General features: G+C 35.3%; 3 protein-coding genes across 5 annotated transcripts; 1 reads left to right on the forward strand and 2 right to left on the reverse strand.

The window, feature by feature from the left end:
• Nucleotides 1-197: 197 nt before the first annotated feature.
• Nucleotides 198-14,613, reverse strand: LOC144449491 (sulfite oxidase-like). Of its 3 annotated transcripts, none has more exons than XM_078140034.1 (4): nt 14,510-14,613; nt 6,709-6,847; nt 5,816-5,869; nt 198-4,850 (listed from the first exon to the last, which is right to left on the reverse strand). In XM_078140034.1, the coding sequence occupies exons 2-4, from the start codon at nt 6,804-6,806 to the stop codon at nt 3,089-3,091; spliced, it is 1,914 nt and encodes a 637-aa protein (XP_077996160.1). In that variant the 5' UTR covers nt 6,807-6,847; nt 14,510-14,613; the 3' UTR covers nt 198-3,088. The 3 variants fall into 3 exon arrangements, with proteins under 3 accessions (XP_077996160.1, XP_077996159.1, XP_077996158.1); XM_078140033.1 differs by lacking the exon at nt 14,510-14,613 and adding an exon at nt 13,814-13,910; XM_078140032.1 differs by lacking the exon at nt 14,510-14,613 and adding an exon at nt 9,803-9,943.
• On the forward strand, nt 13,987-20,425 carry LOC144449493 (uncharacterized). The gene is made up of 2 exons (XM_078140035.1): nt 13,987-14,098; nt 15,308-20,425. The coding sequence occupies exon 2, from the start codon at nt 15,343-15,345 to the stop codon at nt 17,167-17,169; it is 1,827 nt and encodes a 608-aa protein (XP_077996161.1). The 5' UTR covers nt 13,987-14,098; nt 15,308-15,342; the 3' UTR covers nt 17,170-20,425.
• LOC144449205 (protein SSUH2 homolog) lies at nt 20,144-26,286 on the reverse strand. The gene is made up of 11 exons (XM_078139712.1): nt 26,183-26,286; nt 25,463-25,579; nt 25,166-25,235; nt 23,911-24,037; nt 23,545-23,605; nt 22,621-22,808; nt 22,303-22,412; nt 21,745-21,837; nt 21,339-21,441; nt 20,731-20,841; nt 20,144-20,352 (listed from the first exon to the last, which is right to left on the reverse strand). Exons 1-11 carry the CDS (start codon nt 26,208-26,210, stop codon nt 20,206-20,208), a joined length of 1,155 nt encoding a protein of 384 aa, XP_077995838.1. The 5' UTR covers nt 26,211-26,286; the 3' UTR covers nt 20,144-20,205.
• Between the last annotated feature and the right edge of the window lie 310 nt (nt 26,287-26,596).

A 26,596-nucleotide genomic window follows, 5' to 3' on the forward strand; every position in this document is an offset into this window, starting at 1 on the left:
AGCCAGACAGAGACAGACAGACAGACAGACAGACAGACAGAGACAGATGGACGGACGGACAGACAGACAGACATATAGACAGATTCTAAAATGTCAACCCATTTATCATAAAATAAAAATTATTAAGTTATGTTGGTGTTTAATTAACTAACAAGAAGTTAAGATTTTCCAAATAAAGACAACAGCAAAGCTGGCAAAATGTTAATTTATTACTTTGCAATCAATCAATTTATACATACTGTTTTGTTTACAATATGCACATCAAATTAACTAGTAATGTATATATCTGAATTGTTTGTTTCGCGACATGAATTTCATCAACACCATACACAAAATTTAGATTGAAAACAATGAATACATAAAACTCCACAAATTACCTATAAAGTGAAAAAGTGGCATTTTAAAAGTAGTTTATTATATAGGTGTGTCAGCCTTTTAGTATTAATAGCACCACTACTAACAAATGTATTTTGAACTAGGAAATACACTTTTTTGTCTCTCTGTTGTACATTGTGTATATGGTAAATGCAGCCTCATACGTCAAGGCATAGATGATATATCTATTTTCTATGGCTAAAGGTAGATTAGGATAGCAGATAAAACTGGAGGCCCAGTACAGTAACTTTCAATTAAACATTAACAAAGTAATCTAATCCTTTATGACCAATTTCTTTTCTTCATGTGCACACATCTCTCCATTCCTGCAAACCAGAGTTATTATTTCTACCACTACGTTTCAAAATAATTTCCAATGGGAGGCTCGTTAAGAACGTTGCCGTAAAACAGGCCGTGGTTTGCGACTATGACATCTCTCACTTCTGAAAGCGTAAGCAACATGCAAACAGAACACATTCTTAACACCATTTGTAAAATTTGCACCCTCTGTGTCCAAAATTGGAAATAATCTATTCTTGTATAGGCCAGTATCAATTCTAAATGCAAATAACAGACCCAGATGTTTTTTTCATTTACATATCTCTAACACTAGAGGGCGCACTACCAATGTTTTTTAAACCATATCGCTAACACTAGAGGGTGCACTATCAAAATATCTATACATGGCAGATAATGATTCAGCATTTGCAAAGACAAACTTCTCCTATGAATTACACAAACCATTCATGAATATGGCTTATACATAAAAGAGATCAACAATACAGAAAAAAAAAATCTGCTTCATTATTAAAATGAAGTTTGGATATTTCTGTATCCTCTGATGTGGTATGAATCAATCAACCTAGTGTGGAAAAAATTAATTCTCTGAACACAATACATGTATAAGTCCAGGATATAGAAGATGAAATATTCATACCAACAACCATAAACAAATGTAAGAGTATATATGGTGTAACATCAGATCTAACCAAGACAATTATGCTTTTCTGTATATATATTCTGCAATAAAACAAGTGCAAGATGTTTGTACTCTCAAAAATATAATATGGACACAACTTAAGATGACCCAAATGTACTTTTTTACAATTAATGTACATCTTCATCATCTTCATTCTTACTTAACTCTACCCATTCAAGAAATGTAGAACTTCTATAATAGTAACTACAGGTGCTATTGTGTGCTCTCACAATGTCAAATTTCCAGTAACTTGCATACTGTAAAGTTTGCAGCAAACCAATTACGATTATCCATTAAGATTCCTATATGATGCAGACACTTGTGTATCTTTTGGTTGATATATTCACGTTTGAGCGCCCTCTAGAATTGTAACTAACTTTGCTGTTTTTTGAAGAAAGGGTGTTTTCTCTCCTTCCATTGCTTCTAAAGCATAGTACAATTTTGAAAAGCAAATATCAGTCTCTCACATCCCCTTATATGCATTCTCGCAAACCAGGGCTGTTATTTCTTCAGCCTTACTGCAAAATAATGAGCAATCGCACGTTTTAGGTGGTGCCGTAAAAGAGGCCATGGTTTTGCGACAGTGCTTATATGGTAATGTGGAAAATAGTCTGTGTTCCTCACTTGTCGAATGTTTACATGAACTTGGGGTACATTATTATGCAACTAATAATTGCAAAATGTTCTGATTGGTCACGATATGACCTCTGACATTATATATCAATATTCATGCCATGCCTTATTTGGCAACCTTGGAGATTGAAGGTTACAGCTCATAATTCATAATAACCGACATATTGCTGAGTTAATGTCAGTTTAGTCAAGTTTGACAGGTAAAAGGACATTGCTCTACTTATTTATTGTTCTCTTTAATTGTAAGCATCAAATCTAAACATCAGAATACCACATGGTCTATATAACAAACACAGAAAATCCCATTCAAGCAAAATTTCCTGTCAGTGATTTATATGGAGATGACTATTATGTTATGATTTACACCCGAATTCCCACATTTTAAATATTTTGTTTTTATGTGTTTTCATTTTCATTTTCCCCTAGTTTTGCAAAAAAATACAGATTTAAAAATTTACTTGGAGGATATTGCATTTGAATTTCCAAGTTTTCCAGTTTTATGTTTGTTTCAATTTCCACCGTTTTCTTCAAGTTTTTGTGAAAATAAAGATTTTATGATATAATTACCCTAGCATTAAAACAATCCCTGTATCAACATTATATGTGCAGATTTCTTTGTTATATAGTGCATCTACTGGTGGTATATGTATTGAATGTTGTCCTTACTCACTGTACTAACATCATTGTTGTAAAACCACTAGATTCTCAAAATGAGTGTACAACAGGCAGCCCTTGATTTTTCATTGTGCCACAGAAGAAAGTATGTTATGGTTTGTGATACTGACTACTATTTGTCTCACTATGTACAAAAGCAGAATAAATCCAACTCACAAGTAGCACAGTGTATGATTAGATACTATGTTTACATAGCAATGGCAAGTACCAGTTTTATAAAAACTATATCAAGGCTTTACTGAATCAGTAAGAATACACCTACAATAACAAGAACTGTCATTTTCACCTATTTACATACACGTAAATTTCAAAATTTCTTTATCTTAAAGTACAATGAATGTATGTACTTTGTTTGTTTAGTTCAATGGGAGGATTCAATGGGAGGATTCAACAATCCAATCACATGTTCTACACAGTATTTTTTGTTTATTCAACATAGATTTTAGTATGACTCCATGCATTTGCTAGGACACCACGGAAATTCCAGTGTCCATCATAACTGTTTGGCTGAACATTGTATGCAGAATCAACGGCTTTACAGATGATTTCTAATTCCCCTTTGTGATTCTCTGGAAGTGGTACATCTAACTCCCAAAATGTCCATGCCCAATTACGTCCATATGACTGTGGCTCATGTTGGAGATCAGCTCTCTTCCATGTTTTGCCACCATCAAGGGACACATCCACACGAAGTATGCCCCTGCCACCACCACTCCATGCATATCCCTTCACTGTGACCTCTCCACTTTCTGCAGGAACTTTGGTACCATCAACTGGGATGCATACAGCTGACTGGACTGGATATTCTTGGATTGCTGTCTCTTTGGAATAATCTGCTGTTTCCATGGTGATAGATGGGGAGAAACCTTTGTAGTCATTCTGTTGCCAGTGACTCTGACTCTCTTCATCTGACGCGATAATCCTGGTCAACCATTTAACATTACGAGCACCTACATATCCAGGAACAATAACACGTATTGGATAACCATGGTCTCTAGCCAAGGGCTCACCATTCATTTCATATGCCAGAATGACATCGCCTTCAGGATCCATGGCCTTCTTCACAGGCACTGAAGCACCATACTGCTCTGATGTAAACGGGTCTGTATCCAGACCTTCAAATTGGATGTGTTTGATGTCAGGGTCATGTTCTCGCACACCAGCCTGCAGTAAAACATCACGTAACTTTACACCACTCCACTTAGCAGTACCAATAGCAGACTGCTTCCAATTCAGGCCTTTAACTTCCCTGTACCTGGCCATATCACTTCTTCTGTTGCCAGCACACTGTAGAGTAGCAGTGATGGTGTGTTTCTCATATTTTTTCAATTCATCTAGAGACAATTCAATGGTTTTTCGGCCATCATCTGTTTCAATGACCAGACTGTATTCTACTGGGTCAACTTCTGGCACAGGCAGATGGTTACGTACATAGAAGAACTGTTCTGGAGTGATGTATTTTGCAATAAGAATATCTGATGGTGGTTCTCCATTGAATGGTTTCTTTGAGCTTGGGATAATAGCTGGGTGCCTAGGAGGGTCATTCCAAAAAGGATCATTTCGGTCAGTTTCATGCTTGGTGCGACCTTCTTTGGAGAGATTGCCAATACGGTATTCTTCCAGTAGACTAAAGACATGTGCTTTCTTGTGGATTTCAAACACTTCCCAGAAAGGATCCAATGATCCGCCAGCAGCCATCATAACACGGTCTCCTCCAGGATGTTGATCCACAAACTCAGTAATATCATAAACAGCATCTTTATAAGTGCACCAGATCCCTTTCACTTTGTCATCATGTGGAATTACTTCACTCTCTGTGTATACTGGTAACCCTGGAATAGCAACTCCGCATTTACCCTCTGGAGATTCTGTTTTTACCGGTATATCTTCTAGCATGTCAGGCTTTGCTTCCATCATTGACATACTACTTTCAACTGCTCTTACAGTTTGTTCTTCAGCCAGAGTGGTCTTTTGCTTCATGAACAACATGAAACCAAGACCTCCTGTTGTTGCCACAACAGCACTTATCAACAATCCACCGAGCTTTGACCTCTGTGAAGCACTTGTTGCAAATCTACGTCGTCCTGCATTTTGCCAGTGTTGGTAACTGCTGGATTGTGTTCTTTGTATTACATAATTCTGTTGAGGGTAGTAGCTCAAGTCTTTAACAGACAGTGCTGACATGTACCTGTACAAAGAAGGGAGGGAATGAAAATCATTATTTTGATAGAATGGAAGAGAATGATGCTAAAAGGTTGTCATATTTCAGAAGACCTGCTAGATAGTAGCCTTTTTATGGCATTTGTGATACTCTGTTTATCTCTCACTTGTGTTGAAGTTGTGAACGTGGCATTATTCAAATGAAGTCATTATGTAAATGTACACGCACAGTGTTTGATAACAACCTTTTGGAATGTGGTTTACAGAATCAGTTTTTAACAGTCTGAACACAAGAGTGGTATGAGAGATAAATTCAGATATCTGAGTAAAATGCTGATAGAAACAGTAAAACAATTGCAAATCAGCCAATGTATGGCTAAAAACAAGTTTTAAAAATTTGTAACTACTTGCAAGTGTTCATTTATGAATACAAATTGCATTCAAAAATAATCACTGTTTACATTAATTCTGTACCTACAAAGATTCTCTTAGAAAAAGGTTTTAAGTGTTAACATAATAACTTCACACGAAGGGATGAGGAAAGGAACTGTTTTCTAAGTACACCATGCACAAGCCAAGTTTTTGTCTTTGAACAGAAAGTATGGATTATATACTCAAATTGTTCTACATCATGACAACCTGTGTCTACATCACTTGTTCTGTGGTGTTCAAATTACAAGTCAAAACATTCCAAATCGCCATTGTTTTTCCTTATTTTCATAAACTATGCTTGAGGAGGTATAACTATATTATTCCCAATATTTTTCTTCATTCTGTCAAAAAATAATCATAACCTAAGGGTTTGTTACTGCTCATCTAGTGACTAATAGTGACAAGGCACCTTTTGTCTCTTGTATTTCACCACTCTTAACAAAAAACATTTTTGGAATCATACAGTATGTAACGGTTCATCAGTCACATGGAAAAGACATTGATTGAGAAAGCAATGGAAATCTCTACTTCAGTAAACCTTCTACGCTGTTTAATCCTTACCTATAAACAGGTACTGATGTAAATGGTGATGAATGGTATCTGATACATGGATTCCTACAAGAAATAAAGTTAACATTTGTGTTAATGAAGCAAACATTATAATTTCCAGGAACCCTAACAGATAGAAAATTACCATATTTCAGACTACAATTCCTTTAAAGTAGTGAGATGGCAGTTTTTAATCTTTTCAGGAAGGGCAATAATTGTAGAATAGAGAAAATGATAAAAGGTATGACAGAATGAAATGATCTCATCTGTGAATACTGATAAAAAAGATGACTATCTTTCTAATCCTGCTGATACTTCAAAACATACCAAGGCCAATAAGTTCTATTATTTAGTTACCCTCTGTTGACTGATAAGCAGTGTGCCCTCACAGCCAATTTGATGTGCCACTGACGCACACAATTTCTAGTGACGCACCAAAATAATTTGGTGTTCCCCTATCTCTTACTATGTGATGACCAGTGTGCCCCCTAAGCCAATTTGATGTGCCACTGACACACACAATTTCTAGTGATACACCAAAATTTGGTGTTCCCCTATCTCTTACTATGTGATGACCAGTGTGCCCCCTAAGCCAATTTGATGTGCCACTGACACACACAATTTCTAGTGACGCACCAAAATTTGGTGTTCCCCTATCTCTCACTATGTGGTGACCAGTGTGTCCTCTAAGCCAATTTGACGTGCCACTGACACACACAATTTCTAGTGACGTATCAAAATTTGGTGTTCCCCTATCTCTCACTATGTGGTGACTCACAAGAGATCCCAGTTTTTCTCATTTTGACTCGCAACAACACAATTCGGCTATCAACAGAGGGCATACTGCCAATAAGTGAACATGTAGGTGAAATAAGGTGAAAATCTTCATCAGTGCATGTACCTACCAGATATGTGTTCTGCTTGTTAAAGCTCTAAAAGTTGAGACAGTTCCTGCTGTACAGGAGAGAGACCTGGCTGGAAGTTTTGTAGTTAGAGATGCCATCTTATTACATTATTAACCTGTGCTACCAATCCACTTCAGAACTGCAAAATATAATAGTTATAAATAATAAATAATATATAAAAGCTCTCAGTATTAAATTCTTTTCTATTTCTGGTTGACTGAAATTGGTTATAACAATTTTTTAAAAAGCTGATATATTTTGCAATGGAAATAGATATGCATGAATGACACAAAGAAAAGACAGTGATTGAGGATGATGACTAACTACTGTTTGGTAAACAAAGTAAGCAGATTCGACATTTACAATGTTATAATATTAAAAAAAGCATGTTTGATTCTAACATAATATCGTCTTTCTACTATTATTATGATGCAATTATTCCTAAATGTATTGGTTGCTGTACATGTATGTACATAAACTTTGTAAACAAAGTACAATACTTGTCTATCAATGGATTCTTTGACCCCATGTCCTTCACCTTACATACCGTAATGGTTCAAAGCTTAAGGCTACTGCTAAAATATGTAAACTGATGATAAGTTACATTCTAGTCAGTCTAAAATTTAAAAACTGTCTGTGATAGTATTATTATCTCAAGACTAGTAGCCCTGACATAAGTTATTTACACTGAGCTTTTTGTTTTGTTTGTGTTTTTGTTTTGTTTTTGTTTATATGTGATAAGAGTTGTTGATGAGACAGGCAAACCACAAAAACTTGACAGTTCAAAATTTCAAATTTGTGCTTTAGACTTCAAGATTTGTTGGTTACCATGGTTGAATTGTTGATGAGGTACAATAAACAATATGATGTACATAGGATGGGCTAGGGCTAATACTGGTATATGAGAAGATACATAATTAACACAAAAGAAATGTGAAGCATATTAAATTCTACTCTACATGAACACAATAACAAATCACACACAATACCTATAATGTAGCCAAAACGTTCTAATATTCATAACTAGTAACTACATCATTAGGTTTGTTTTGGAGTTATCTTTTGACCTTCAACACTACATCTATCCATCAGATTTCATGATAACATTTATAGATTTCTGGCCAGTGTGGCAAGTGAGATAGGCAAATCTCTTGGAGTAAATATGTGCACTGACATGATTTAAAAATCTATTATTCTGCAAAATTATTCTGCAGTGCTATCAGTGATTGAAGACAGTTTTTCTCTGCTTTTGAAATTCAGGTATCCATTACTTAAAGAATATCTTACCAATACTATAATGTTAACATATGATGGCCATTAAATCTACCAAATTAATTCATCAACATAATTATAAATATAACAAAGTAAATCAGGGTAGATCCAACTCAGCCTATCGCCATCCAGGGGCCCATTGCCAACTCAGCCCATCTGATTGTTAACTCAGCCTACCTGTGCTAACTCAGTGATACCAACTCAGCCCACCATGTAGTAGAGTTCGTTGGTGGGGGTACAGTTTCTACTTTGTCATCATATATCATGTATATGCCCACATATTCTGAATTCATAAATACAGAAGACATGACAGACAACATATAGAGAATTATTCCACCATCATTAATGATAATGCCAGTGTCATTTACAGACGATACACCCCTATATAAAGCACATTGTTTAATCCATGCAAATGAGAAAATTCAAACTGCTGCCTGGGACATGGACTCTGAGCTCCCATTTTTTGTATGTTTTGCATAGAATACGGAATCAACTGGTCTCAAGACTGATAGATTCTATACAAGAACATATTGCAACTGGGGAAAATGAAAATTATTTAGGTTGTGTTTTGGCAATGGGCCGAGTTGGCAGGGTGTGGGCCGAGTTGGCGATGGGCCGAGTCAGGTATTAACTGGTAAATCTTGATTGTCCTTCCTTCCAAACACTGTGTCAAACATCAGCTTCAACTTGACATCATCTTTTTTCCTGTTTTTTAAACACGTCGCATATATTTTGATACTCTTTACACTACACAAACAATGGTCTTGGTATTAACAATTTCCAGAAAACAAAACAAAAAGATAAAAAAGTCAAAGAACAGAGAGAAAGCAATCCTCTAATCTAACAGACTCCAAACAAAAAACAAGCAATACCGACAACAGCAAAAGCTATCAACAGATTTCTACTCTAGAGAATACCCATAGTTTTGAACCCTTCTCACTCTTTGACGCCAAGGATAGCCTCTAGACTACAAATTTCAGGCAGTGAGAAAATGTGGACATTATTTATATGGATTTTAAATTTAATTTTCACTGAAAAGACATTGTCTGTTTTGTGCTTGCATATACATGTATGGGCCTATTTTTTGCTGATAGGATGATACACATGGTAACTTTGAATGAGGTGTTTCTTAGTGGGACTGTATTTACAAAAAGCAATACGAAAAAAAATCCTCAAATACAAATTTTAGAATTTCACAGAATTTTCAATAGATCATATCTTATATCACTTGTCTATGAGAGTATACAGTATCTAGTTGTCTCCCCCAAATAATATTTGAAAACTGTACAATAACATGCACCAAAATTTGACAAAATGCCAAATCAACCATCTCACTCTGAAATATTATGATTATAACTACAATGTACTCATTAATTAATATACATATATGCTACATGTTTAACATCAAAATGATTATGCTATTATTTTGATAAATACATTTTACTTGTACCATTTCAAGTTGTTTATCTGTTTGACTAACAAAAACAAATCAAGGATACACGTATACATCACCACTATCATCATTATATCCCTGAAATTTAGTACAGAATTTAATAGGAAGGAATACTGTAAATCTTCAAAATAATTCTAAAATCAATATGCTAGCCCCTGCCTTGTGAATTCATGAATAGGCCTGCCAAAACAATGCTATAAAAGAATAAGTATTCAATGCCTTAGTATTACATAAGAAGTGAAAATGATATAACCTCTACGACCCATTCTCTAATCTAACATACAGTGTATCATGATACAGGCTGTGAACCCCGTTTTAAAAGTACACTGTTTTTGTAAAAGGCAAATTTTTCTCTAAAATGTTGCATACCTGATGGTAACTTCTTTCTGAGTACTTGGTCAATATGGAATGGTTGAGAGAAATTCATGCACAGAGAGGTCTTTTCACTGTAGTTGCTGTAATATCATCAAACCAGTTTTAACCAGAGATCTGGTTTTGACTAGTCACATGTGAATCGACGTAAACAACATTCGCTTGAAAACAACCTGCTTTGACCCCACCACGTCATGAATATTAAATTAGTCATAATTTGCATATGACTGGGTTGTTATCAAATGCTTCCCTGTTTTGATATCACTATCTAAAACGAGGACATTGAACTATTTGTACTTTGACTGGGTGTATTTTTTTATAACCTCCCCTGGTTTCTATGGGCAACATGGCAGACAATGTCATGATTTGGAGTATAGTACTAATTACATGTAACTGATAGGTTAGGAGCTATAGTGCAGTGATGGACCTGGTGAAACTGAGCTATTTTTACTTGCAGAAAGGTACATTGTTTTTGTAACCTGCTCAGAAACCTGGTACACTACAACATACTTTGAGTGTCCTTTTCCAAAGACATCAAATATCAACAAAAACACAGACATAAGGGATAAGCATTGATCAAGATAAAATTGCGCCTCAATACCAAATTCCATAGTGTCTACAAGGTGAATTATACATTGTATGCAATGATAGATCTAAAACATTAAGTTGGCACAATTCATCAAGAAATGTTGGTACAAAACTTATCAATCAATCAATATTACATTTAGTGATTTTGTGAAGATCAGCATTGTTTCCACCTCACATCATTTTAAAGGGTTGAACAACCTCAATTTATGGTACTGGTATTATTGGAAACTACTTGCATTGCCTAGCTATTCTAGAGTATTACTCTTTATTATTGCCATCTTCAAATACAAGTGCATGTTGTGCATAGGATTGAAACTTGTAGCAGTACTATGGATTAAAGTCTTAGCGATAAAGGAGGTAATTTATATTATTTTAGTGGTCATTTACGGTCGTTTTAATATTTGACATTTTTAAGGCTGTTATAACAAGTCACAGTCTATAATTTTAATGACCATTCACTATCCTTTTAACATTTGACATTTTAAGGGTGTTAACGATATACTTGTCTTTGTAGCATTCACCTTATTTATGTTTTTGTATTTTATGTGCAGCGCTTTTGAATATTTTAAATAGAAAAGGCGCTTTAGAAAATAAATAAACTTAATCTTAAACTTAAACTTATTACATTAAAAACCATTGGTGACGGTAACATTATATAAATCATGCACTCAATTTTGAAACTGTCCCAGTGTCACTTCTTGTAGGACAACCAGTCTGAATATACTGAACCTACTTCATGATGACTGGTTGAAATTGATTTATTGATATGTCAACTAAACTAAACGGTCAGCTGCCAGAACACTAACCTGTGTAACTAAAGTTCATACTGGTTAGTTTTATTTAATATGCAGTGTGACAGCTGACAACCTGTTGTCCTCATCCCAAAGAGATACTTTAGGGTTTGTTTGTGGAATGTCCACCACGATCGCTGGATCAATGTCTTGCGGGTGAAGCATTGGTGTCAGGCATAACAATTAATATGTAACATGTATAAGTATCTATAATGCGTGGCACGAAAAATGAAATGATATTTACTGAAGAAGCACTTGTGCAATTGTGTGATATTTATTTTGGAAAATGGCATGGGTGGGGGGGGGGGGGGATATAAGTATGGGAATCGGCCTAATACAGTACGTTCATATACCTGTACTACATTGTACAAGGCTGAGTTACAGGCATTTGTATCATTGATGATATGTGAGAAACTAAACAATTCATTAATTAATATGTTTCCATTTAGTGTTTTGAGGTAGACATCACAAGCTTACTGAAGGGGCTGTGTAATTTATTTGTGGAAAAATATCCAAAGAAGAGAAATATCACAGGTAGTGTCAATAGCCATTTGAGTGAGGAGTGGCTACATTGTATTGTCACTATGGACATTGGTGGTACTAGACATTTCGTTTATCAAACTATGTTGCATTTCTCTGGTAGCTCAATCTAATACATTTGTACTAGTATATAAATAATGAAAAATACTCCTAGCGGTTGTACTCTTGACAACTGTATCTCTCTTGGTAAAAACAACAGTTTTAGCATTCTTGTTGAACAAATAGCCAGTTATACACTGTCAGTAATCATTCTTAGGTGTAGCTAATTAGGGCTGGGGGTTATCTAAGTTTTCCATATGTTGTACCTAGGTTTCCCATCCACATTATGGTGGATGACATAGAAATCAGTGCAATTTTGAACTGATACTGCAACACCCATATGTTACAAGACTCCAAAGCCTTCACAAAAGAACTGTTCTCGACTATTATTGACATTTCCAAATCATAGGTTATAGGTTATCCTAGTAGGTTCATAGGAACATTGACATGTGTCAACCTATCATGGTAATGTTTGTATCTCTTTTGTGTAAAACACTTCAAAAATATTCTTATCACCTCTTTCTCTACAATAGTGATGACTTGTTGACATGTCTACCCTGTTAACATCGTGATGTGTGATTTTGCTTCACTATCTAATTGCTTGTAATGCTATCAACAGCAAATAATTAATGTGGTTTGAAAATTATACACTAAAATTGATTGGTTTGATTGGTCGCAATAGGGAGTGATAACATAAGTCAGCGACTATATTCAAATGAGGTAAATAAGTTACACACAGCAAATATTATGTAAATTATCTGCAAACAGGAACGATGATAAATGCCATTGGGGCATGGTTGCCGTTGATAGCGAGGCTATGTGGCAAAATCACAGATCACAATGCAAACAGGATATGCCCTTTCCTGGGAAACATTATTTTGTCACAAATGGTGAACTCAAATGCCATCTAGGACTGCAAGATAACATAACAACAAAATACCTATGATTTCTGTTTGTGAAGGTAAATGACAAGCAGGCATCACCACACTACTCTTATCAAAGTTTGGTTTTCCCAAGGTTGGGGAACCCACACAACAGAAAGGGGGAATATGGTAAAACTGCCATAGTTTCCAATACATTATACCATAATTTTGATGGGGAACCCTGGTAAAATGACAGGACTCACCAGGGCCCACTTTTATTCAAATGCATCGTTCGCACATTTGAGACCACTTGGATCTCTGACTCAGTGAGAACAGAGTCATACCGACCACATATATCTGACTCCATACTCAAGTCAGAGACTACCTTGGACTCTCCCCCAAAGGCACTTGAATACTATTCAAGAAATATAAGCGAACAGGGTCATTGAACAATATTGTGACATGATTCAAGTGGCTGTGGTTACGTAATCTCTAATTTCATCATATGTCATGTTGTCTGGCAGGTCACTCGTTAGTAAGGACTGCTAACAGACGGAGTAAGTTGGGACCCGTTTCTGACAATGTCCTTCTCTTTAGGGACATGCACAATGATGTACATATTAGTTGAAATATGGAACAAATTGCCAGTCAATGTGGTATCATCATCAACTGTACGGATGTTTAAAAGTCGTCTAGATAAACTGGGGGAAAACCAATCCTTGTATTATGATTATAAGGAAAAAAGTAATCACACTTTACTATATAGAGACTGCAGTACACAGGAACCTCGTCACTAAGTTGGCAGACAGCTGACAGTACGGGCCAGATAGGCCTATTAATTAAAGTCAGAATGAATCTATGAATCTACTAAATTAGTAAATGATAATCTATGAAATTTTAAATGCACTGTCAGAATCGAGTCCCGTGTATTCCACGTCTATTGTTTGGCTGAAAGACTTCATGCAAAAATAATGTGGTAAAAGTAATGTTGAATAAAAATATTTGAAAATATTTGCAAACTGTCAAATTCAAAATTGATTTGGGAACTCTGCAGCTCTGTCTAGGTCATGACCTTTCCAGTTAGTTTGGGTAGTTGGTAATCGTCGTGAAACAGGAAAAACATCACACGTTAGACAGTCTGTATGATGTAAATTTTGCGTAGGTTTCGTCAGTATCTTTTTGCTTACCTCATTAATTCGTAATCTACACCCCAAGCGTTATCATTTCGACTAAAATGTAACCATTGTGTGAAATATCAGTCCATTCCTACGTAGCCATATCACGTTGGTGGAAAAGGCCTTCACACTGTTTTGAACTAACGCTGGTGGCGCTATTCCCGACATGCGCATGGCCACACGGCCCCGCAAATGTGCTTTGTCGTCTACACAGATTGTACACAAATTTCAGATCCGGGGACTGGATGGTATCTACGTTTCCTTTGGTTTTGAGTGCTCCATCTACCATACCAGCAGGTAAGACAGTTTTACCAATCTTACTACTCGTACAGTGTTTTATATTTACTATCAAATCAGTGTACACGCAACTGGACTGACAAAATTAAACCCGGATACTATACATATACTCATAGCCATATAGAATTGTTTGGTTCCGATTACCCCACCTAGTTTTTCACGCCGACCCTAAACTTTTTTTACGTATTCGAGAAAAATAATAATAAAATCGTGAAGTCTCGATCGCAAGAAATAGTGGATGCGGAAACTGACATCATCATAAAAAAAACATATAAAACTATTCTTTCAATCTTATTATGGCTGTACAATCCGGGAAGAAATAAACAACACAGACCATTTGGAAAACAATGGAAAACCTGAACTAGACACACACATGATGAAAATAAATAAATAAATAAAAAATCTACCTACCCCACCTATTTTAAAAGTGAATGTAATCGGAACCACACAATTTTTTTACGCCTTACTAGTTTAAGTAGTTATTCCGGGAGGAGTGACAGACTTCCTGGATCCTATGTACAGAACAATACATGCTTTTATCCCGTATACCCGTACCCAGGCCGGTAAATGGTATCAACCACTCTTCCTATTTGCAAAAGAAACTGTGACGCGCATGATTTTAGATGGCGTGTGCGAGGACGAGAAAGAAAGATAACACTGTATTCAATTTCTTGAGCTTACAAACAATAAATAAATAAATAAATAAATAAATAAATAAATAAATAAATACAAGTACACCTGGCAACAAATATCACACACATAGCAACAGCCAAACATTATATATTACAATTAATGTAGCAACACTGATGGCCCAGACAGTTCAAAAATAGTAACAAATGTGCATAGCAACAATGGCCATATCCATAGCAACAATCAACAATAATGTCTTATTACAAAATAAAATAATGATGGTTACTGATCAAGCCATCTTGGCTTAGTAATGTCCCATCTGTCACCTTTGACCTTTGCATAAAGTATGTAGTTGTGACTCAGCACTTTTGGCTCTATTTTTCAAATTTAGTTTGAAAATAAATAAATATAAATATTTTGTCACTACTCGCACTAATTGTCTTCTCATAGGGATAAAGCCTATTGTGTTATTCATATTTTCCTCTACTGAATGAAGAAAACAGATTGGGGAAAAGATACACAACAATTTAATTTTATTAATACAGATTCTACAATGTCTTCTTTTTCTTCTTTCATTAGATACTTGTTGATTCAGTTTCCAGTATAGGAGAGCTATGGCTGAACTGACCAGTTATCAAGAACCTTGTAATTTACCCTCACCAAGTGATATGAGTGATTTCACAGTAAAAATTAGTGGTATGAACTTTAAATTCAATAGAGAAGTTCTCAAACAACAAAGCGAGTACTTCAAGGTATTGTTCGAGTCTGACTTTTTTGAAAAGCACAACACTGATATCGAGTTGAAAGAGGTTCCAACTGTCAATGCAATGAAAGTACTGACTGCATACATAAATAATGAGGGCCTCTCCGTAACTCCTTGTAATGTTAATGAAGTTATTGCTGGTGCAGACTTCCTTCAAGTCACTGAGGGTATGTCAAAATTCATATCATTGATCTACAGTTCAATAGCAATCACAACATGGAAACAATACCTGGACACAGTGGTCACCGTTGATGAGAGATTTCAGGAACCACTAAGACTGGTTATCTATGAATGGATGAGAGAACATTATGGTCAGATTTGGAATTCACCAGGTTTCAAGGAATTACCAAAAGACCTGCAAGATCAAATCCAATATGGGCCATACAAGGGTACAGAAACATTTACCCTTTGCTGTATGGAACATCAGAAGTATACAGTTAATACCAAATCTGTAGCAAAAAAATTATTTACTTTATATCGTGGGCATAATGAGGAAAGTAAAGTTAAAACCAACATAACAGTAAATATGTGGCAACAAACATCATCTTCTTGGGAAACTTTAACTACTGTACCTGCAGATATAATGGCAAAGCTCTGTACAATGCCAGCTGTGTTTTCTGTCAATGACTGTGTGTTCTTATTGAAAGCACATGCTGATCTTACCGGGCGGCGTAATGTTGATACTCATTATTACTACTCTTTAGAGGAATACTGGCGAAGACTGCACTTACTTAGGTATGGCCCCGGTTCTAAAGATGACATAGCAACAATATATTTAGATCACATATATTGCTACAATATCAGAAAGAAAGTTTGGGAAGTCTTACACCCAACAACCAAACAGAAATCAATACAATTTACACCATCTCTGCTGTATCCAGTACAAGTAGGTAATAAGCTACATCTTATTATACAGGGAAAAGCAAGCAAACCTGGTCAGCATTTATGCTTTGATCCCCAAAGAGGTGAATGGTACACTTTGGAACCACCCCCTCTCCCATATACAGAACTCCAAAGGGATGCTGATAAATATTGCTTTGAAGGTTCAGCAGTAGTGGGTGCAGTAAGCAGTGCCACACATATTCTTGCTCTAGAGTTAAAGTGGTTTCCAGGGTGTGAAATGTTTGAAGTGGACCGGTGTGTCAGTTACACTTTGTTTGACGTGACCAAAGGAAAGTGGACAGATCCTAAGACTCTGGCTACCAATGATGACGGTTGTAACATGTTTTTTATGTCCTCTGAAGATAACCAAATGAAGATAGTGCATGCTCGTCGTAGAGCAATATTTGATGGGTTTGACTCTGTGATCATTGATCCTACAAAAGGCATTGTTACAGGGGTCAATTCATTCCCCCAATCAGAATCAGACAATAGTTATAGTAGGGAGAAGGATGTGTTTTTTAATCAAGACACAACAGTTGCTATTGGTGGAAAAATATGGGGTTGTGCAATTGACCCAGACCTCTGCAGTGTATGGTACAGGGACTCTTGCAAAGATAGCAATCCAAAAGTGTATGACCCACTCACCAATACAACCTTGTCTATACGTAATCCTCCAGAAACCTCAATATCAAGTTCAGATCAGTCTACAGCTGGTAAGGCAGTGCAACCTGACAGTAAAGAGAAAATGAAAAGGCATATACGAGTGGCTTTGAAACTTTTTTGTCCCCAAAATTAACTGCTCCTAGAGATCCTTTCAAGTCTCAGAGCCTATACAAACAGATGGGATAAAAACCACTGGGGTTCATATACTCATCTAGCATATACTAACAGATGGGATAAAACCACTGGGGTTCATGTGTTGTATATGTACTAGGTAAAGCCAATTTAGCAGACAACTGTTCAAGACAACCAGTCAAGCATGAAACCAAAAAAAGGACAGGAAAACTAGTCAATGGTCTAGTCCACTAAATTATGACACACCCAGTACAACACTTTGTATTAGCATTTATTGATGTGTTGTCATCAACTTTCGACAAGAAAAATTGTGAGCCAGACATGTAACTTGGTAGAGAGATTTACTTCTTAAATCTCCATATATGTAGTATAAAAAAATAAAACTATAAGTAAAAAGTAGTGTTGTAGTCCAACCCTTATCTCTCAGATAGAGACATATAACATATTTTTCTGAAATTACCTGATCAAAGAGAAACTTATTTTCCTACTATTCCAAGGAATAATTTTTTATAGTAACATAATCATAAGAACATTGATCAATATGATCACAGATTTCCCAACATTGAAAATTACCTTGAGAAAAATTGTAACATATACCAATTAATAGCTACTGTCCTATGTAGTAATGGTGTAAGGTGGTCAGTTTCAACTGGCTGGTGGGAGTGGGTGTCAGTGTTTTGAATATACGCAGCTGATAGTGTCTGGAAAATAGTAACCCATAGTAGTGGAACGTCAGTGTCATTTACCAACCCATAGTAGTGGAACGTCAGTGTCATTTACCAACCTATAGTAGTGGAACATCAGTGTCATTTACCAACCCATAGAAGTGGAACGTCAGTGTCATTTACCAACCCATAATAGTGGAACGTCAGTGTCATTTACCAACCCATAGTAGTGGAACGTCAGTGTCATTTACCAACCCATAGTAGTGAAATGTCAGTGTCATTTACCAACCCATAGTAGTGGAACGTCAGTGTCATTTACCAACCCATAATAGTGGAACATCAGTGTCATTTACCAACCCATAATAGTGGAACGTCAGTGTCATTTACCAACCCATAGTAGTGGAATGTCAGTGTCATTTACCAACCCATAGAAGTGGAACGTCAGTGTCATTTACCAACCCATAATAGTGGAACGTCAGTGTCATTTACCAACCCATAGTAGTGGAACGTCAGTGTCATTTACCAACCTATAGTAGTGGAACGTCAGTGTCATTTACCAACCCATAATAGTGGAACATCAGTGTCATTTACCAACCTATAGTAGTGGAACATCAGTGTCATTTACCAACCCATAGTAGTGGAACATCAGTGTCATTTACCAACCCATAGTAGTGGAATGTCAGTGTCATTTACCTTTAAATCTTTTTATTGGACTTTAATATGCACAAATAAATAATAGCATACATTAATACAAGATCTTCCAAAGAGATATTTAGTTGTAATATTTATATAATGTGTACCACATCCAATTTAGTGTTAATTAATATGAGTAAAATCTGATATGATGAATACAGTTTGATTTCTATATTTATCTCTATTTTCTCTGTTTAATGTTATTTCTTTTCAAATTTGTTGCTCAGGGAATGAGTCAAGAAGAGATAAATAAAAGAAATTGAGCCATACTCGTACATCAAGTTATGGTGTATACAAGTACCTGAATTGTCCTTGGATGTAAAAGATTTTTATGTGTAATGATTGAATTCAGAACACAACCAATAAGTATATTGAAAACTGCCATGGTGATTGCCCATGCATGGTAAATTTATTAAAATATAAGATAAGATGGATATATTTGTAATAGTATTTTATTTGCCACAAACTCAAAATCATATCAACATATAACAAGAGAGAAAGTAAAAACGACAGTGGAATAAATATTATACATAAACTGATGGATGAATACAGAGAATATATATGTATACAATATACACAAACTCAGTTAGATAAAATTGGCATGTGTAGCTTAAGCAAATATGTTTTCCTCAAAATATTAGGTTCTGAAAATGCCATTCACAGCTTTCTTGTAATGGACATGGTTTGGAACTTGGGCAAATATTTTGTCATTTCTGTATGAAAACAAAATGTTACTTATGATTTACTACTTACTGAACCATACGTAAGCATTTGTAGTCAATGACAGAAATCTTATATGATTGGCTTCAATACTGCTGCATTTACATATGACATTTTCTCAAGCTTGACCCTCCAACTCAAATGGCACAAGGAACTGCATTAAGCTTCACATTGATATCACTTCTACTAATAAAACTCCAAGGTTTTCATTTCCTTTTTGTATTTAAATTTTACAAATCTAAGTATGGTAATTTTGTTGAAAAACATGGTGATTAATTTAGGTTTTGAAATCAAGCTGTTTTATATCATGGCGGATTACTCGTTCAGTTCGAGGTCAACGCAAACTTTATTATTTGGAAATAACACCAGAAGATATTTTGATGCATTTCCTCAGTTAAAATTACTAGATTGACTAGATTGTAGTATGTCTCTAACAATGCTGATGAGACATCAACTAAAATGTGGGATTCCCTTCCAAGAAATGTTTTTGACAGAAATTTTCATTACTACTTATTAGATTAGTTTGTATAAGTATTATTTAATGTACTTTCAATTATGGAAAACATGTTGAGTTCCAGACCATTCAGGGCCAAGACTGAACAGAATAATGGATAAAGAGAATAATGGATGTTATTAACCAAAGCCATACATCGGAGCATTCATTATTGATTTGCTGGTAAATCTTACGACTAACAAATCTAAATTTTGTACGTAATGTAATGCTGGAATTTCAAACATTTGTTTCAATTTTCTATGTACGTGTAAGTGTGATAAAGTTAAAAATACAATGCATGTTATTATGGCCGTCACCCTTCTTCTGTGTATATATAAGAATTTCAGTATGCAAGTGAGTACTTTCATTTGATAGGTTTGTGTTTCACATATAAACTGTCCATCACATTCGAAAGCATCAATAACCAAGTGACATCATACATAGTTATAAGACAACTTCACATAGCTTATGAAATGACACAGCCCTTAAAACGTTTATGTGGATATTTGGGACTATACACATATCTCTGTTGACCATAAACCCAGAACCTGCTTCCTTTGCTTTGCCATGTCCAGTGAACCTCTGACACAGGTACAGCTTTAATTTGGTGTCGCTAGGAAAATATAAAACATGCGAAATGAGAATATCAGTTTAGTATCAAACAATTAAGAGAAATGTACAAGAATAGCATCCATGAACAATAGTTATCTAAACTTTAATAAGATCTGAGTAAATTAGTACTGTGAAAAAAAGTTATCAACAAATGTAGTTGTTTTCACAACATAATGACAGTCTGTCTGCTATTGTCTGATGTGAGTGTGCATTTGTGTGTGTGTGTGCGTGCGTGTGTGTGTGTGTGTGTATTTGCATATTTATTTAGGTTGGTGTTAAATTTTGAGAGGAAGTTGTGTTATGTGCTATAAAAGTTGCAACTAACAAAGATTATTCTATTGAAGGGGTTAAGTATAATAAGTGAAACATTTTATTTTACCTGTTTAACAATTTTCCTCATGTTATCCTCAGCATTATTGGCATGTAAGCTAACAAGTCGCTTTGAGTTTTCCACCAACTCTTCATCAGGATATGTAACAATAGGCAGTACCTATAGATAAACGGATAAATACATCCTGATACAATTTTTTTCAGTTTTAGGAAACCCCAAATCATTCTGCTGTATTCAACTTGCTATATAGCTATATAGCTTTAGACCCCACATCATCATGTGTGTGTGTGTGTGTGTTTGTATGTATGTATGTATGTATGTATGTATGTATGTATGTACATGTATGTATGTATGTATGTATGTGTGCGTGCATGTGTGCATGTATGTATGCATGTATACAGTATGTATATATATATATATATATATATATATATATATATATATGTATATATATATATATGTGTGTGTGTGTGTGTGTGTTTGTATGTATGCATGTATGTATGTATGTATGTATGTATGTATGTATGTAGTCTAATGCAATCTAATGTGTGTGTAAGTAAGTATATGCATGCACACAGAAAGGCATACTCTCAATTTGACATTCTCATTAGTTTCAATTTGCCATTGTGTTGTCTTTTATCATATATTTTACTTACCATGTCCTTTGTCTCTTCAAAGATAGTCATTCCTTCAATCCCTTGGATATATTCACTTGGAAAGTCAGAATGTTCAACAACACAGTTATTTTTGTGAACTTTACTAAATGGGGCGAAAGAAGATTGGTTTAGGTGTATCATCAGATTATACTTCCTTTTATACTTGTAAGAACTTGTAAGAAGACTTGTATTAATTACATTCAAGGTAGAGATATTTTGTATATCGTAAACCAGAGCCTCTTTCTCTTTTATGGCATCGTCTAAGACGCATCATATATTTTTTGTTGCATCAGCGGAAATATTTTGTCTGGCTTGCGAGAGAATGGGGCAGATAGGGGGATAATCCACATACCCATCTAGTAAGATTGATGGTGTTGAATTATTCATATATGTATATTGAACTCACTATGTGACAGTCATCTGCACAAACTTTGTTATCTTCCCTGCACCCCAACATGTTGCACATGTCAATTTTCCTCTTTCAAAACAATTTGTACAACTGCCAGGAGAAAGAAAATGAAGGTAATATAATTATTATACATAGTGATATGTACAGCAATATGTTTTCCATGTTATGTATGTTATCTGACTGTGTTAGTTAGACTCATTGCAACTATACGTTATCATTTACCAAATATTGTATTTGTAAGGGAAGGTATGTATGTATGTGCATATGTATGTATATGTATGTATCTATGTATGCATCCATGCATGTCTTTATGTATGTTTACTGTATGTACGTACGTATCCATTCTTTGGCTTTGGAACAGCAAGTAACTCACTACTCAATTACTGACTCAGTGGTGAAGCAAAAGAGGCACTGAATCAATTGTTTGCTTGTGTCTGTCCATCTATCCATCCGAGAATTTACTATCTCACAATCACCCATGTATTTGCCAGTTTATTTTGAAAGCATGCAAGGAAAATATATGACTTTATATTATTGAATATTTTTTGTTCTGACCTTGATCGTCCACTGCCATCACATGAGTAGCATTTGGCTGGTGCCCATTCTTTAAGACTACTATTAAATTGACTCTTGGTTCCTCGTCCACCACATAAAGTGCATTTAAACTGAAAGCAAAGGGTAGCACATATCACATGCTGGATTTCATACTAAAATGTATACAATGACCAAAACTTCAAATAAAAAGATCTGTACATAGATGGGTGTATGAATCATCCAGAGCATGTGTTTTGTTTAATCAGTACACAAGTTATATATATATAAGTTGACTGTAATCATGGTCTTCAAGATTATATCATCAGAATGCAATCTTACCATTCCCGTGCCTGAACAGCGAACACATTTCATTTCACCTGACCCATTACATCGATGGCATTTCCCAACGGTAGCTGTGTGTGGAATTTCAACAAAGTGTACATCTGGTTCAAATAATTTTCTCGGTGAACACGAAACATCCCATGCATTTGGTGGGGTTCCATTGGAAGGGCCATCAACTTCTTCTCCTAAATATCATATTTGCAGATTTCATAAAAATAAAAATTGTTTAGATGCAACCATCAAATAATTCAGGACAAAAAATATTTTATCTATGGGTACAGTGACTAACATTTAATATTTTATCTATGGGTACAGTGACTAACATTTAATATTTTGTGAACATGTTCAGGGGACTTTTATTCAACCTAGCGAATCACAAGTCTTGTTGTATAATTATGTGAAATTGCAATAATTATTTGCTCACCAAGAGTCATCCATGTATAGTTTGCAATTATACAACAATCATGAAAACATGGAACTAAAATGAACTGAAATGGAGTTGATCAATGTAGAATGATAGTAAATTGAGATCAGCAGTAACTCCGTGAGTTTTAGTTGTCGCTATGACCTAACATCATGGACAGTAGCGAATTCTTGGTAATGAATGTCATTTTGATAAAGAGATGTAAGCCTCATCAATACATTGGATGTTATGGTTTGCGGCATTAAATGCAAATACCAGAACATACAATATCAATAATCAACATGACTAGAGAAATCTGAACCCAACATATCTGTTATGAACCATCCTGTCCTACAAAAATGAAAGAGAAGAAGATAAAGGCTTAATTGGGTATTGTGTATGATGATAATGTGGTAGCCATGGACTCTACCGAGGTATGTCATGATGTAAATTGCTAACCCAAATCTCAGTCAAGACACACAGTTGTTGTAATACGTAAATAGAATACCCAAACTCACCGTTAAAGGGAATACGCATAAACTTTGTTGTTCGACTCTCTGTGAATGTCAATAGCTCATACTGTGGAAAAAGATCAAATTTCAGATAATAAATCATATGAAATAGACATTCAGTTTTAGGATTATAAGTCGTATAAAACAGACGTGTCAATTATAAGTTACATCCGCTCTCTCTTTGAAACTGTAAAGAAATCTACACAAAACAAATTTATGAAAAACTGCTAAGTGGTATAAATGGAGATTGTAAGACGTGGTGTATTTGTAGTTTACCCCAAACCATGACAGTGTCCACTTACTAGTGAATGCTGGCAGATAGGCATAACACTACAAGCCTACATACTGTACATAGTGCAATTTAGTACCTACATGTAATGCACTGGAAGGTAGGATGTTATTGATGTTCATTTCCCGTGCTGCTCTGTTGCTATGACAACGGTGATCCTGTACAAAACTCAGTAAGGCTTCTCTGACTTCATCTTCACTTAAATTGATTCTGAAAGTATTTCAAAAAGTTGGATTTTCACTGTTAATACTTCCATTTAGGAGCCTTCTCAAGATACAAAAAGCTATTTACTATTCATGAAAAGTCTTATTTTTTCAAACATACTATGAATTGACCCCTCTTGTGTTTCTGATTTTGTAGATTTGTCTGTTACTTAGCACAAAGAAACAATTGACAGTGTTACTTTAGCACAAAGAAACAATTGACAGTGTTACTTTAGCACAAAGAAACAATTGACACATTTTTACATAGCACAAAGAAACAATTAACAGTGTTACTTAGCACAAAGAAACAATGGACAGTGTTATTTAGCACAAAGAAACAATTTACAGTGTTATTTAGCACAAAGAAACAATTGACAGTGTTACTTAGCACAAAGAAACAATTGACAGTGTTACTTAGCACAAAGAAAGAATTGACACTGCTATTTAGCAGAGAAACAATTGACAGTGTTACTTAGCACAAAAAAACAATTGACACAGTGTTACTTAGCACATAGAAACAATTGACAGTTACTTTAGCACAAAGAAACAATTGACAGTTACTTTAGCACAAAGAAACAATTGACACAGTGTTACTTAACACAAAGAAGAAACAATTGACACAATGCTACTTAGCACAAAGAAACAATTGACATAGTGTTACTTTAGCACAAAGAAACAATTGACAGTTACTATTGCACAAAGAAACAATTGGCACAATGTTACTCAGCACAAAGAAACAATTGACTGTTACTTTAGCACAAAGAAACAATTGACATAGTGTTACTTAACACAAAGAAGAAACAATTGACACAATGCTACTTAGCACAAAGAAACAATTGACAGTGTTACTTTAGCACAAAGAAACAATTGACACAGTGTTACTTAACACAAAGAAGAAACAATTGACACAATGCTACTTAGCACAAAGAAACAATTGACAGTGTTACTTTAGCACAAAGAAACAATTGACACAATGTTACTCAGCACAAAGAAACAATTGACTGTTACTTTAGCACAAAGAAACAATTGACATAGTGTTACTTAATGCTGCTATAAAAGTTGTACATCTAAGGAGAAAAAATCATTTTCTAATGAATATAGTATAATATAGACATTAACTTTATTATATACTTACGGTGTAAATTGACGCAGTGATGCATCAGGTTGAACAACGCTTGTATATGGCGGTGGGGGAACACTTGTATCTAAGGAAATAAAAGAGTATAAGTCTTCTAAAGCTTTGTTTTCCGAGTCTTGCAACACCATCCTTGAAGTTCCACCTATTCATCCCTCCTAACATATACATATATGAATAATTCAACAACATCAATCCACACATTGATACATACAGAGTCAGCAAGCCAAACCAAATATACCGTTATGGTTGATTTGGTCACTGTTATAAACTTAAGCTCTTAGTCTGAATCGTTACCTGTAAAACCCAATGTTTCATATCCTGGAGGTGCAGCATTACCATCTATGTTAATATCAACACCACTTTCATCAACACCCTCACCTCTTGCTTGGCCATCATGTGACCTTGCTTGGGCTGAAAATAACAACGTGAAGAGTGCAGTGTTTGGTACGTGTTTGATATGGTGAACAACACACGAAATGCCCCCTTTGTATTGATGAAGTGGGGCAGTATATAGTAGTAGGGTCAGTCCAAAGCAGTTACAGCACAAACTGGGCGTTTCACTAATGGGACATGATGCTTTTAATATAAAGATCTCGATGAGACACATTTCAACTAGACACCACACGTACACACACAGGAGAATCCTACAACTAATCACATTGGGAAGCGAGAAACATTGCTTTTCCTTTACATTGCATATGAACAAGCTTCTGTTGTAACGAGAGCACTAATGGTTTTAGTGATAAATGGTTCCCAATTGTTGACTTTCATACAATTACAAACAACACTGTGAATACTTGACTGCTTCTCTACACCCAAACTGTGCAGGGCACCTCTATAATGGCATATTTGACATACTGACATTGCCGGAGAGAGTGTAAAAATGTCATATCGTATATAGGAGCGAAACACAAAAGTAACCCCGTCGGTGTTGTATTTTGTAAAAGAATCAAGTAAATGCTTAGACAACAGTCCACTGGTAATCAAATCACACCTTGTCTGTAAAGAACTTACCTTGGTCGTAAGACGGTGGTTGGTCCATGCAAGGATATCGAGTAAATTGCTTTTGACGTGTATTGCTTTTTGACCATAAATTGGTAGACCAAGTTAATTCAGCATATACTCTGTAGTAAACCAAATGGGAAGAATCAGTGAGTTAACAACTATAAACTTATTTTGGTTATCGATGTCACTGCTGACGTCTGAAACATGACCGCTTCATCTTAACTTTGGGTATATATCGTATCCTAGATAATTCGTGGTTTGGCAGATAGGAGTACAGATGGTAATAATGTAGACAAGTATGTGTGATTATAACTAAAACGTAATGGAAAAATCCACAGGTTGATACAGGATGATAATATGACCCACTTCCTTTCTCTTGTATTTCCACTTTGAACTATGACCTCTTCCTTACCTTTCACTGTC

The sequence above is a fragment of the Glandiceps talaboti genome, chromosome 18, assembly GCF_964340395.1.
Source record: "Glandiceps talaboti chromosome 18, keGlaTala1.1, whole genome shotgun sequence".
Lineage (NCBI taxonomy): Eukaryota > Metazoa > Hemichordata > Enteropneusta > Spengelidae > Glandiceps > Glandiceps talaboti.